The sequence below is a fragment of the Manacus vitellinus genome, unplaced genomic scaffold (genome assembly GCF_001715985.3).
Source record: "Manacus vitellinus isolate BGI_N305 unplaced genomic scaffold, ASM171598v3 scaffold_32_pilon, whole genome shotgun sequence".
NCBI lineage: Eukaryota > Metazoa > Chordata > Aves > Passeriformes > Pipridae > Manacus > Manacus vitellinus.
The window spans coordinates 7,298,474-7,312,451 of NW_021940460.1; the positions used below are offsets into that span (position 1 = coordinate 7,298,474).

A 13,978-nucleotide genomic window follows, 5' to 3' on the forward strand; every position below is an offset into this window, starting at 1 on the left:
AGCTGGACGAGCATTGGCTGAGCGGGCAGGAGGGGGCAGCTGGCAAAAAGGCAGGGAAAACGTGACATCCTTGTTCACCCGGCCAAAGGGGTGGCAGAGAGGGATGGAGGTGCAGAGGCACCCCTTGCCTGCCCCGCCCTACCATGGCCCTGGCTCATTCTGCCTTTGGGGATGGAGTGAGCCCTGTATCCCCAGCTCCATGCCACATCCTCAGCAACTGGAGAAAAGGCCATGGGAAGCCTTTCCCCAGCTGGTGCTGTGGGGAGCAGGAAGGAATTGGGCACCCTGGAGACACTGCCCGCCCCACAGCAATGGCCCTGCACCCCTGGCCCCACACCCTGATGCCCTGGTCCAGTGGGAAGCTTCCCGGAAGATGAGGCTGAGCCCAAGGGATTTGGTACTCTCAGCATTCCCTTGCTCACAGCAAGGGCAGTGGAAGTCCACAGAGACCCTTGTGCCACTTTCTTACCACAATGGGACAGAACAGTGTGCAAAACCAACTCACCCAAGATGGGCTGTTTCCCAATGAAAAGATCCACTCATGCCATGGTTATTTGGTGCCTGGATTTGGCTCAGCTCCTTGGCCAACCATGATGGGTCTGGTTCGGTGTCCAGCTAAAACCTCACATCCTCCTTGGAGCTTAAACCCCAGGACCCTCCCCACAGCTCTGCCTGCAGCAGTGCAGGGAGGTCACCCACAGCATCCCAACAGCTTTACATGCACAACCCCTGGCACCTGTCCTGCAACTGCAGCAGGATCTGGAGGTACATCTTGCTTGGAAGCACAGCTCCATCACTTGGGACAGGACAGACCCGTCCTCAGGGTCTGTCAGGGGATGTAAGTGAACAACCCCACTCTGGCTCCCCAGCTTCCCACCGCTGCCCCGTGCTCTGAGAGCAGCACGGATCACTCCTCACCCCCAGCCCTGATCCCCCCAAACAAGGCCACACACCCATGTCATCTTCAAAATAAAGTTTTATTCATTCGGTAACAATAACATTGAATCTGCACATCAGTGCACAAGTTCACATTTAAAAACAGCTGAGCACATCGGTCATAGAGTCTTTAGGGGAAAAGGGGACGATCCCAGCCACCAAGGAAGATCCAGGAGGGGCAGACAGAAGCGCTCCCCTCCCTGATTTGCAACCCCACCACCAGCTGCCCGGCCCTGGGCGATCCCTACAAACCAGTGCACGGACGTCACATCTCCATAAAGGAAAATAAAAGGCACTGGCACCTTCTCTTGTGCCAACAGAGATGTCTGCAGCGCGGGCTGGCAGCACCTCTGGCGGCACTGCCGGACACTCCTGCGCCAGGCCAGAGCCTCTGCCCCGTGCCAGCAAGGGCTTGGGGGTCCCTCCCTTAGGGAGAAGCGGGGAGGCCTTGCGTGGAGCCAGGACCAGATTAAGGCAGGATGCACCGTGCGGGGAGCAGGGACCTGCAGCGGGTATGGCTTCCTCCTGCCAGCGGGCCGGGAGAGCTGCGAGGCTCTTGGAGCCCCCTGGGCAGGTGCAGTGCACCGGTGCCCACGGATTCCAGGCAGCTCACTCCTTCCAGGAGGTCCCTGGAGCAGCTGGAGCTGGGGCGGGTTCCCTTCCACCAGGCCTTTGCTGGCAGACGGACACGGAGCCAATCCCTGCTCCGTTCAACATCCAAGTGACCCCGAAGCGGCATCACCTCCTGCCACCCGCCGGGACCATGCCCCAGGAAAGGGCCAAAAGGGGGGAGATTTGTACATGTCACAACTTCTCAAGCAGACCAGACACACACACGCACACACACACACACCACCGAGTGCAACAGAACGCAGTGTAGAACCAGTTTCACGCACACGCAGTCCGTTTGTGCAAGGCTCACACGTTACAGTACGGCCGAGACGGGAGGCGATGGCTGGGATATTGTACAGGAGTCAATGTAAACAATAAAGCGTCCTCCGAGAGGCTTCGCAAGAGACCAAAGAACAGTTGCTTTGTACAAAAATGCCCTTAAAACGCGTTTTCTCCTAAAACCCCTCCGTCCGCGAGGCTTGGCGGCTGCTGAGCACCCTGGAGGTGCAGCTCCTTGTGGTGCCCTGCAGGGCACAAGCAGCTCTCATGGGGTGGTCACGGGAAGCAGGAGCGAGTCACCACCCTCCCATGAGCCACCAGCATGGAGAAAGGGACAACTGTCCCCAGGCAGAGACCTCTGATGCCAGGGGCTTGGTGGCTTCATTGCCCAGACACTGGTCAAGGAGGTTCAGGCCCCTCCAGTCTGCCCCCTTCCTGCCATCCTGCTCAGAGCCTCCAGACCTCCAAGGCCTTCATCACTCTGCAAGAGAACCACCATCCCTGGCTCCCTCTGCCTGTCCACAGCCTTCCCAGAGAAAAACCAGTTGTGCTGGGCCAGAGCCCAGGACAAGGGGACAGCAAAGCACCTCCCTGCAGGGGCCTCTGCCCCTTCGCTGCTCTCCCCAGCTGAAGCACCCAGAGAGCAGCTGAGTATTGGAAGGAAGCAGCATTTCTGGTCTGCATGGAAGACCCTTCCTAGAGGGCATTTCTCCTGAGATCAAGCTGGGCAAAGAAACCCAATCCTCTTCCTCCTCCTCCTGCCTTCTTAAGGGAACAAATTTTACAGAGGGCTTTCCCCTCCCCAGCAGATCCTTGTCACCAGGACACGCTGACAGCCAAGCTTGCTCCCTCCAACGCAGGGCAGGCTTGGTGGCAACCCATCCCTTCCGCCTGCAGAGGGGCAGGCAGGCATGTCCTTGGGGCCAGGAACAGTGGGCAGCAGGGCCTGGTGATGTTTGTGGGGGAGGCAAGGACTGAATCTGTCCTTCACCAGATGACATGAGCCACTTGGCCTTTGCACAGTGTCCGCCCAGCTCCGGAGCCAGCTGGAGCAGGCTAGGAGAAGCCACATGTCTTTCAGTGTCCCAAAGAAGTAACTGGCCTCCCAGGCCAGGGGCTTAGGTGACTTCTAGTGACTGAAATGGCCTGGGGCGATGTGGTATTTGACCCCAGACAGGGCTGCGCTCCAGCCCGCAGCGAGCACGGGCAGCAACATCCTCCCAGAGCTCAAGCTCCATGGAAAGGGAGGGACAGTGCTCGTGGCTGCTGGAGCACAGACCAACTCACAGACCTGTGCCCGGGCTACAAAGCAGCACAGGAGGATCCCTGGGAGCTACAGCAGGGCAGCAAGGTGGGATTACCTTGCCAACTGCCGGGCTCTCCTCTGCTGCCAGCTGAGGTGTCACAGACACCCCTCTCCCAGGGCAGGCACATGCTGCTTCCCAATACTCCCCAGCACTCTGGTGCCGGGCACTCCTCTCCAGCTCAAGATGAGTTTGTCCCATCAGAGTCTACAAGGCTCTGCAGCATCAGTGCTGCTTTCTAGGCACAGCCTTGGCTGCTGCTCCTCCCACACCGTGTCCTCTCCATGCTGGGCTTCAGCAGCTGGAGCCATTCTGCATCTTCCCTGTGCTTCGTCCCTCCCCGGAGGGCAGGTCTGGGCCCAAGCCAAGCACCAGCTCAGACAGGACCTGCCATGGGACTGCAAACAGGACCCAGAGCTCCCCTGCCATGGCCAAGTGCCTTTCCCTCTGCTCCTACAGCACAGGGACAACTTGCTGATACATGCAGCTGGAAAAGGAGGACCTTTGATTTAGCCAAACTGCTCAGAAATCACTAAACAGTTTGCTAGAATTTGGAGCAGACCCTTCCAACACAGTTTCTCCAGGGAAGCAAGAACCTGCAGAATGGCTTGGAACCTGCTGACAGCTTTCCACATCTGACTGGCACTTCTGTAACCCAGCTTCCAGTAGGAGGGAGACAGGCAGAGACACAGTGCTCCTCCCACAGTGGGGTAATGGGGGTTCACACAGGACCAAAGGAGAAGGGACACATTTGGCAAAGGCTGGCATCGAGGCTCACTTTTGGAAAGGGAAGACAGCTTACAATGTCAAATCCACTCCCATGTCTGTGCAGATCACAATGAACAGCACTGAGTTTGAGTCAGGTGGGTTTGTTTTCCAGTTTACAGAATGCAGTCTTGCCCTTTTTTTTTTAAAAAAAACCCATAGAAACAACAACAAAAAACCCCCCCTCATATAAATATCATATATACAATTTAGGCAAAAAAAAAAAAAAAAAGAAAAATTCCAGAAAACATCTTCCCTCTGGGTCAAGAGTTAGGAGTGACAGCAGAGAGGACAAAGCTTTGCATTAAGGGCAACAATTGTTGTGTAACAATGGTAACAGGTTGAGGTTTGGGAGCAACCAGAAATGCCTGTGAGCACAGTAGAGGGGAGAGGAAAACTCAGGCAGCACGAGAACAGCTTTTGGGCAGAGGGGAGGCAGCAGGAGGGCAGAGGACAGATGATATGGCCATGAACTTAGAAGGCCCACAGCAGTATTCAAGTAATGGGAGGGTTAAAACCCTAATGAGGTGTTTGTTTTAAAAGAACACGCTGGCTTTGGGGGTAGAGGCGAGCTTGGCAGCTCATGGAGGAGCTCTGCCCCACCTCACCACAGAACAGGGCTCTGTGTGCCCCATGGCAGGTGAGGAGTGCAGGTCTCAGTGCTGCCCATCCCTTGGGAGGATTTACCCCTGTGTGCTCCTTTTTGGGAAGCACCAGCTGAACTGAGCCCGGGGGGGGGGGTTTGTCCTGAAGCAGCTTTGTGAGGGACCTGCCAGCATGGTGGAGTTCCAGTTTGCAGAAATAAAAGGCCAAACAAAGGGACCTTGGCACAGCCTTCACATTTATGGGGGCTCCCACCCCACTAACTGCCCAGCACCATTTCAAGGCATGGGGAGAATTCAAGTTAGGAACTAGGATCTGGTTCTAAGCAAAACTCCACCTTGCCAAAGCTAGCCAACATCAATTTTCGCATGATAAAGGTGTTCTTTTAAAACAAACTAACAAAAAAAAAAAAAAAGAACATTTGAGGTTATCTGAGTTAAAAAACTTAAAAAAACCCAAACAGTCCTGCAGTCAGAGTCACACACAGAAGAACCAACCCACACCTACATGCGCCAGGAACAGTAAAATGACAATATATATAAAATTAACCAGTAAAGTGCATGTTCCTTATATTACACCTTCCCCTTGTGTGAAAGCAACACCACGGGTTCTGAGTAAGAAATCACAGCCAAGGGCCCGGGATCACATCGTGTTGTAGAGGGGATTGGTTGTCCGCTTTTTCTCATTGGTCTTTTTGAGCCTCCTCAGAGGGTGAGTTCTCCCGTGCTGCTGCCGAGGTGCGACAGCCAGACCTTGAGCTGGAGACAAGGAGTCCAGGACCTGCACCTGGAGCAGCGGAGGACCCTCCTCGGAGCTAGTCCACGTCGGATCCGTGCTGGAACACAAACTCTGCTGGCTGGAGCCGCACTCTTTGGCGTACTGAGCCAGCGGCCTCTCCACCGGCTTGCTCTGGGCAATGCACTCGGCTGTTCTGAGCTGTTCCACAAAATGCTTAGTGGGCTCTGGGGAGGAAAGGCGATGCTTTCCACACGTGCTTTCCGAGCCCCTCTCCAACCTTCCCTCGCAAAAGCCTCGACCGAGGGCAACGCAGGTGAGAAGCACCGGGTTGGCATGGGAAGAGGCCGAGGCAGACTCCCTCTCGCACAAGTCGTCCTTGGAGAGGTCCAGGCAGTCCAGTTTGGCCAAGGATGCCGAGCGTTTCATGTGGGAGGGTGTGGTGAGCCCCGCGTGCCGGATCCGAGCCTCTATTTCCTTTGCTCGCTGCTTGACCAGCCCGGGGCTGCTGCTGCGCTCCTCCACACTGCGGCTGCTGGGGCTGTGCGGGAGGCTGTAACACAGGAACGAGATGTCCAGAAGGTCCATGTTTTCGGCATGCTGGCTGGTGAAGTCCTCCCTGCTCAGCTGCCTTGAGACGCTGTCACCGCCCCCACAGAGAGGTCTGGGTCTGTCCCTGAACAGCAGAGTCGTGTCTCCCTCGATGCCACACGGCATGACTGGCTCATCGTCTGTACCCGTGCTCTGCTCAGTGACACCTTCCAGGTGGATTACATAGGGATAAGGAGAGCGGTCGAGGCTGGTTGAAGGTGTAGAGGTCACCTGGGCAGAGGGAGGGACAGCACCGAGGTGAACAGATAACCCACCACCTTCCACGCTGGGGCTGCCCGCAGCGAGGGTGGCCTGCTCGCGTACCGCGTGCTCCGGCGGGGGGAGATCCGCCAGAGCTCCGAGACAGGTTGGAGCCTCCTCCAAGCACACTGAAGGGTTCAAGTTTTCATCTAAAGATGGGATGGCCGTGGCCAGCCAGCCCTGCTCACAGCTTGTGTCAGGGTGCTGCTCTGCAGACTTGACCATGGGAGTGTATTCGATGATTTCGACTCTCTTTGGGAGGAGGGAGGGCAGGGGTGGCTCCTCCGTCCCATCAAACGAGACCACTGTCCTGTGCTCCTGCACCGCTCCCTCCTGCCCCAGGCTGGGCTCTGCAGCAGGGGGGGTGAGGGGCGCAGGCAGCTCTGCCCCAGGAGGCAGCAGAGGCTCCTCAGTGCCCGGTGTCTGCTGCCCTGTCACCCTCCGAGCCAGCTCCAGGGGCGGCTTCCTCACTCTTCCCCCGCGCAGGAGCTCGGCAGCGGAGAGTCGTTCCTGAGGTTCTGCGCGTGGGTAAGGTGCAGATGGGGGATGTGTGCTGTGCTCCTGCTCCTTCTTCAAGGCTCCTTCAACCCCAGGTGGCTCGCCGGACGGAAAGCCGGCACCACTTGGGCTCAGGGTTGGTGGAGCCACGAGGCTCTTGCTGCTCCCCCGCAGAGCCACTTTCCTCCAGCTCTGATTTACCAGATGGCTGCAGGGAGGGGGCAGCTTCTTCCTCAGCCAGCAGAGGGTCTTTCTCCTTTTCCTGGTGTCCAGCACAGGCTCCTTCACTCTGTTCCACCCTTTCCAATGCCCAAATGGCCTCCACTGGCAGGTCATGCACCGTGTTCCTCTTTGGTGTCTGGCTGAGGTTGGCTGAGCCCTCTTTCTGCTGGGCAGGTCCTGCTCCCTGGTTGATTGACTCGATCTCTGTGATAATTTCCTTCACAGAAATGGCATTTTCCGAGTGGGATCTCGTGAGATGACCTGCACTAGGCAGCTCAGGGACCTCCTGCAACACACAAACAGGAAAATTACAAAGTGGATCAGCTCTGCTAACACAGCACAAACAGCAGCAGCTTAAAGGAGACAGGGGTACACATCCCAAAGGAACAAAAAAGCATGTGCCAGTGTGTGGAGATGGATCACGAGAGCAGTCATCACTAATGTAGATGCATTAGCGCCTCTGGGATTGAATTTAACATATTCTAGGCTGGATTTTGACTAATTTCACTTACACTGAGATTTAAGAACTTCTATTTAATCATCACAAACTCCAAGGAAAATTTAGCCTTTTCTTTTTTTTAATAAAGAAAAATCCAGCTAACAAAAAGAATCCTAATGCTGCTAAAAGTGCAGTTCTGAACTGAAAATATGAGAGATTCTGCTCACGTACAGAGCAAACAGAAGTACAGCAAAAAGAATGACCAAGTGCTGAAACGCTCTGGTTTCCTGGAGGAAAATGGCCAGAGAGGCTCCCCATCCCCACAGACACTGCCAAATCACTGGAGAGAGCGTTGCCCTATTATATTTGGAAGAGCCTTATTGCCTCACATGGAGATGGAAAGGATTCAAGCAATGCAGCGTGGAATTTAAATAAGAGAGGCTCCCAGAAAACGATGGCCCCGGACATCATCAATCCCTGTGAGAGTCCTGGAGGCTGAAAAGCGATTACCTAAATTTAGAGGTTACTAAATTTTGTTCAGGACCATCTCTCTATTCAGGAGAGAAGTGAGCCATGACATGCCCAATGCCATCACTCTAGATCTGGACAGGCTCATTTCTTCCTCCAGCAGTGGAAGCTGTACATCTGCCTTGATTTACTACCCCAGTGCTGGTGCTTCTCAACCAGGGAAAGGCACTAGTTTTGCCCCATTCTTTGGTGGATTTCTCAAGTCAGATAAATATCCGTGCAGGTTTGGGACATTAGCTGGGTTTGGCTGTGCAGGGTCCAGCTGTATTAGTGGGTCAAATCCCACCTTTCTGCTCTCCTGATGCAAAATTCAAAAATAAGTTTCTCACGAGAACAGCACAGCAGGTCAGGTCAAGGTCAGCTCAGCCAGTGCCCTGCCAATGCCAGCAAACTGATGTTTAAGGAAAAAGTGCAGAAAAGGGCAAGTATCTAAAAGTGAAGGAAGAGTGAAGCATCCAGCAATCCTTTCCCAAACAGCCACCCTGTCCAGTGAAAGCAGGGCTAGAAAATCCTATCCACAGCACCCCCTACAACAGGAGAACTGCCCAGGGATAGATTTGAACAGCAGTTCCTAAAAAAACAAGCACGTTATTTTAACCTTTTGTTGTTCTTCATCTGTGGAAGAGTCATCTGATGCCTGAGGAGAGTTTCCAGGGCTGTTCCTTCGAGCATCTGCACCCCCATCAGCAGCAGGTGGCACTTCCAGCACAGGCACCCTGGAGACCCCGTTCCTTCCACTCCCTTGCTCCTCCGGCCTGGAATGGGAGCAGGTGCGTGACCGGCTCTCCTGGGAAAGCTCCACGAATTTCTCCAAAGCGCTGAAGAAATCGATCCTGTCTGTACTGAGGTCTGTCCCTTCGGGCTGTGGATTCTGCTGGAGACTTGGGGAATTTTGGTTTGGGGATTGAGGAGAGTCTTTTAAGCACGAAGTGAATTCTTCCATGGGAACCAAGTGCACGTTCATATCAGGCTTAAGGGCATCTTTTTCTAGATCGTCCACTGTCAAATCAGGAAACTCCGTTATTTCCAAGGGGTGCTGGAGCTGCATTAAGGCCTCAGAAGAATGGCAGTTATCAGGGGGGACAGAGTCTACACAACACCCCGTCGTACAACCATTGATATTGTTCAGGTTCAGCTTGTCCTCCATCTGCTCAGCGTGGAAGTCTCGGCACGTAAACTCTAAGTGGATCCTTCTCTCCTTTGCACACACATCCTCGATCATGTTTGTGTCCTCTGGAGGCTGCTGCTCCCTGTCCAGCTCAGCTGAATAGATGGGAGACATGGGCTGCTGGTTGTCGTTGGTCTTTGCCTCCGAGATCTGGTCGGCTGAGGTGGTGATCTCCTTTTTGTTCAGCTCCAGCCCAGACTTGCAGATGGGCTCGTGGTGATCCGAGAGGTCGCTGTCGGAGTGCGAGCGCCACAGTTTGTTGTGCCGCTGTTTGCTGCGGGCAGGGAAAGCAAATGAAAACACTGAGTAGTTTTCACATACCAGACTCAGACCCACCTTGTTCTAAGGGGATACAACCTACAGGAAAAGCCATGCCAAGTACTGGAGTCATTAACCACAACTGCAGCTTCACCACAACAGTTCAGGGCCAAACCTGCTGCTGGAGAAGTTGGTCCGATAACGAGTCACTTTTCAGGAGCTAAATCCCATGGTTCCACACACCCCTATTCTCCGGCAGTGTTGGATCAGTCCATTCTACAAATTCAATGTTTAATCAACTATTTGGGCCTTTCTCAGCCAGGAGGCATTTCCCATTTTCTAGCAGGTAAGCCATGACCAGAAGAGACAGGATCCCTTGTCCTGGATGCAAGTGGGTGGCAGACACTGAATAAAGTCCAATTTCTCTTATGGTTCCTTCTTTTCAGTAGCTTCAGTGATCAATAACTGGCTCTGGTGACCAAGGGCTGGGGTGGGGTGAGTGGGCGTGGGCGTGTGTAAAACGCACAAGATATCCTCAACAGCAAACAAACAGCCCAAACCACCACCCACCTTCTACAGGAAGGAAGCTCAAGAGTTCTCCCGCTCTTGGAAAGCCCCTTTAGGAAGGCCTGAGCAACTGCCAGTGGCATTGCATCACCCTCTTCATCTCCACCTGCCAAAAACCCCAGCCCACACACCCAGGCTTACAGAGAGCCCCGGAGGTAACTTCTCGCCCTGAGACCCCAGAGCTACCCCAGTCTGCCAGGGTTTGCCGAGTGGCCACGACCACGGGGATGTGCTTCCGCCCACTGCCCCTAGGAGGAACACAGAAACCACAGAAACCTCCTTGGATCTGCAGGAGACCTTGCAAAACCCCTCAGTACCTCACTAGCGCGAGCAGGCGCTCCCAGACACATCCGCTGGCTGCAGTAAGTTAATTAACAGATGCTATTGAGCTAATTAAAATGTGTCAGTGTAGTTGTGGGTGCCCAACAGCTAAGGAGAATAATCCGTTGCAGATTTAGCTTTCCAACCCCATAATCAGTGACAACCTTCACGTGTGACACAGGGCAGAATCAGGTCCTTTCAGAGGAGAAGAGGGTCAAGATCAGAGGCCAAATACACTGCTCTGGGTTGCACGAGCTCTCTACTGGGTTTTGGAGCACAGTTTGACACTGGCAGCAGGAACAGGCTTCTCCCTGAGGCAGGTTCTTGCTGGGGCTCTGTATGGGGTGTCAAAGATTTCTGCTGATATAACCCTAGGAGCTGCTGATGTTTTTACAGGGTCCTTCAGTGCTCAAACCCAGCTCCCTGTAGCACATCTGATTTCAGAAGTCAAAAGTGCCCTTGTGTGTGTGAGCAAACCAAACTTGCCTGGCACCAATCTGAGAATCAAAAGAGATGTCAAGCACCACTGGGAGAGGTGTGCTGTGTTACCTTCCAACCTCACACTTCCTCCAGTCTTACAATGTGCAGGAGGTGCCTGAAGCAGGGTCAGAGACCAGGAGCCCACGTCCCTTCCTAGAGGCCACAGCCACCTCTTGACTTTCCTGGGCAACATTCCTGGTGCTTGTGCCCACACCAGCTTTAGACCAGGAGCCCCCCACACCTCCCACCAGCTCTCCAGGCTCAGATATAAAACTGCTGTTGATTCACAAGCTGCACAAGGCACGGGAGATCATAGACACTGTTTTCCTGTAACTTATCCATAACTAATAACAGAAACAGGCTTGGCTCAGCCTTGCTGTGTTTATCAACAGAGGGAGGGGACAGTTTAACTAACCCCAGGAAGTATGACAGTCCCAAAGAGCAAAACATGCTTGTTGTTGTGACTAAAAGCAGGCAGGGGATTTTCATTTTACAGCTGGAAAACATATCCCAGTTGCTGTAACTCCAACACAAAACCGTAACTAGATAGTGCGAGCACATGGCTGCCCTCACATACCTTCCCCCTGAAATCGGAGCAGTCACATGAGGGTCAATCTGTTGTGGGGTTTTTTTTGTTGTTTTTTTTTTTTTGTTTGTTTTTTTTTTTTACCTGTCCCGGAATACCACAGCAATAAACAAGGCAGCCAGAGGCCAGAGGGCAAAGATAAATAACACAGAGAAGAAAGATGAAAAAAAAAAACAGTTTGGAGCTGAGAGAGGAAATAAAGAGGGATCATTCCTGCAGCACGTAGGGGCCATTCCTTGCTTCAGTGAAGCTTCATTTACTGCAGGCTTTTTCATCCTACACAGATGTAATGCACTGCTCTTGCATTTTTAAAGCCTCACAAGTAATCCTGTTTGTGCCATTGTACAGGGACCTGCCGAGTAGGTCAGGAGCAGTGGTGTGCTTCAGTGGGAGGGGAGCCACATACCATATAAATGATGGCAGCAAGAAAGATTTACCTCTGAAAAATACTAGAAAACAGGGAAAACAATAATCCTTAATCAAAATGTTTGCAACTGTGTGGCTTTGCAGGTGTGCCAGACTGGCAGATTACCTAAACCAATCCCAGCAGGGCTGAGGTCTTTAAAGATCACAGAACATTCTGACTTGGAAGGGGCCCACAAGGATCTTCAAGTCCATCTCTTCACTGAATGGCCCCTCCAGGGATTGAAGCTACAACCCTGGCACTATTAGCACCAGGCTCTAACCAACTGAGCCAATCTCAGGTCATGCATATGAGACACCACCTGCTCCCAGCCCAGGGCTCCTCATAGGTGTTCACCAACCTGTTATTGGTGTGTTTTTCACATCTAAAAAGGTTCTTTTTCTCCATCCAGTCCATCCCAGTGAGATCTAATTTCCAAGTCTGCTCAGTGCTGGTCAGGTCATCCCTAGCTCAGAGTTAGCACTGACCTTTAGTGACTGGTGCCAGCAGCATGTTTGGTGTCACAAGGCACCAAAGGAGGTGTAGTGTCTGTCTCAAAGGGTTTCAGTCCAGAAGAGCATGATTTTTAAAAATATCTATTCCACTGTCATCTATCCTGACACTTGATAATACTTGACTGCTTTTAGAGAGAAAGAGGGTCATTATTGCAGTCAGTGTTTGAGGAGCAGGGGGAGAGGAAGATGGGCACAGGAAGAGGTGGGGAATGAAGATCCTGTGGATGCACCTGGTCAGGGAATAAGCTGGGAGGAGCTCTCAGGTGGCTAATCTGTGCAGAGAGGGAAAGAGGAAGCACGCTTCAGTGATGGGAGAGATTACACCAAAGGTTTGGTGTAAAAATTGGGAATCCAAACCTGGCCCAGCAGAAAAGACAGTTGGATTGCTGGGAGCAGGTGGAGAGCAAAGAAGGAAGGATATGTCATGAGAATGGAAGTGAAAAGAGGTATTTGTAAGTGGGTAGAACAGACATGAAGGGACAAAACCAAGCAGGGGACAGAGGTGAGAAGCATGCCCTAAAGGGAGCACCTGAGTGCCCGAGCTGCTGTAAAGAACAGCATATAAGATGTGCAGATGTGGCACTCGAGGACAGGGTTTAGTGGTGGGCTTGGCAGTGGTAGGGTATTGGTTGGACTCCATGATCTTAAAGCTCTTTTCCAATCTAAATGGTTCTACAATAAGCAGGCACCTTCCAACAGCACCATGAAGCTTCAAAATTTACTATTTACTTTGGTCCAAACCTGCCAAGAGACACCCCCCGTGGCAAGAGGCTCAGCTTGGGTAATTCTGCTTGCTGCAGATCTGCTCCCTGGAAAAGCACACCAGGATCCCAAACAGAACACCGTAATCTGGCAGAACAGAGTATCACTACCTCCTTCCAGCTGATCACGTGAAGACATTGCTTAACACAGCTTAGAAACATGCAGTATTTATGTCTTTTTGCTAGTCAGGTGATAGGCTTGGGATTACAACATACTTGCCCATACCCAGGCCCAGCTCCAGACCAGCCTCAGGACTCCAGGCAGGAATAAACACCACTGTTGCAATGCACAGAACATCCTGTCCCCTCCCCTCACACCAACACTTACCGAAGGGATCTAAATAAAACCAGACCAGCTGCTGAGGAGGGGCATGTTCAACAGGGAACTGTGAGGCTGCGATGGAGACAAAGTGAGTTCCCTGCCAAGTGATGTTACAAGCAATAGGGACATCATTTATCTCTGCTGGAGTCTGCACAGCTCTGAACGCTGCACTCGGATGGCACTTCATAGGATGCTACTCTCCAAAAGACTGACATCCCAGAAGTCAGAGAGCCTCCTAAAAGCTCTTTATTACACCTGTTTTCCCAGGCTCAGCTGAGACAACCCACAAAAACAGAACACTGTCATTCCCAAGACGATCCCGAGCTTACATAACACCGCGATGGAATCTCTAATTAAAATAACGGAGTCAGCCACTTAAGCGTTACGCCTCAACGTGGATAATCAGGATCATTCCTTCCACTCACCTGGCCAGCAGGATCCCTTGGTACTCCTCCAGCTGCCGCATGAAGCTGGGGTTGGGCTTGGTGACGGTGCGTCGTTCCTTCACGTAGTCGTACGCCCTGTCCAGGTTCCAGCCGTACTCCTTCATGGCATAGGCGATCACCGTGGATGCTGAGCGGCTCACTCCCATCTTGCAGTGCACCAGGCACTTAGAACCATTTTTCCTGAAGCAGAAGAAAGACAAAAAGAGGATCATTAAACATAAAAACGTGGCTTCTGAGAAGCTTAAGAAAACAGCAACTTCTTTGTCAGAGCATTATCAAACGCATTTTCAACTCTCTGGCCACAGATGAAGTCTGGGATGTGATCTGATAATCCAGTTTACAAACTAGAGCAAGACCCACAGAGACAGTGAAGAACGA

General features: G+C 52.7%; 1 protein-coding gene across 1 annotated transcript in view; it reads right to left on the bottom strand.

Moving 5' to 3' along the window:
- Window positions 1-958: 958 nt before the first annotated feature.
- SSH2 (slingshot protein phosphatase 2) overlaps window positions 959-13,978 on the bottom strand; it is a 95,554-nt gene continuing 82,534 nt past the window's right edge. Inside the window, 4 exon segments of the mRNA XM_029961290.1 lie at window positions 959-6,588; window positions 6,590-7,092; window positions 8,372-9,215; window positions 13,580-13,780. Of these exon segments, the coding sequence (XP_029817150.1) occupies window positions 5,142-6,588; window positions 6,590-7,092; window positions 8,372-9,215; window positions 13,580-13,780 (2,995 nt within the window). The 3' untranslated portion in view covers window positions 959-5,141.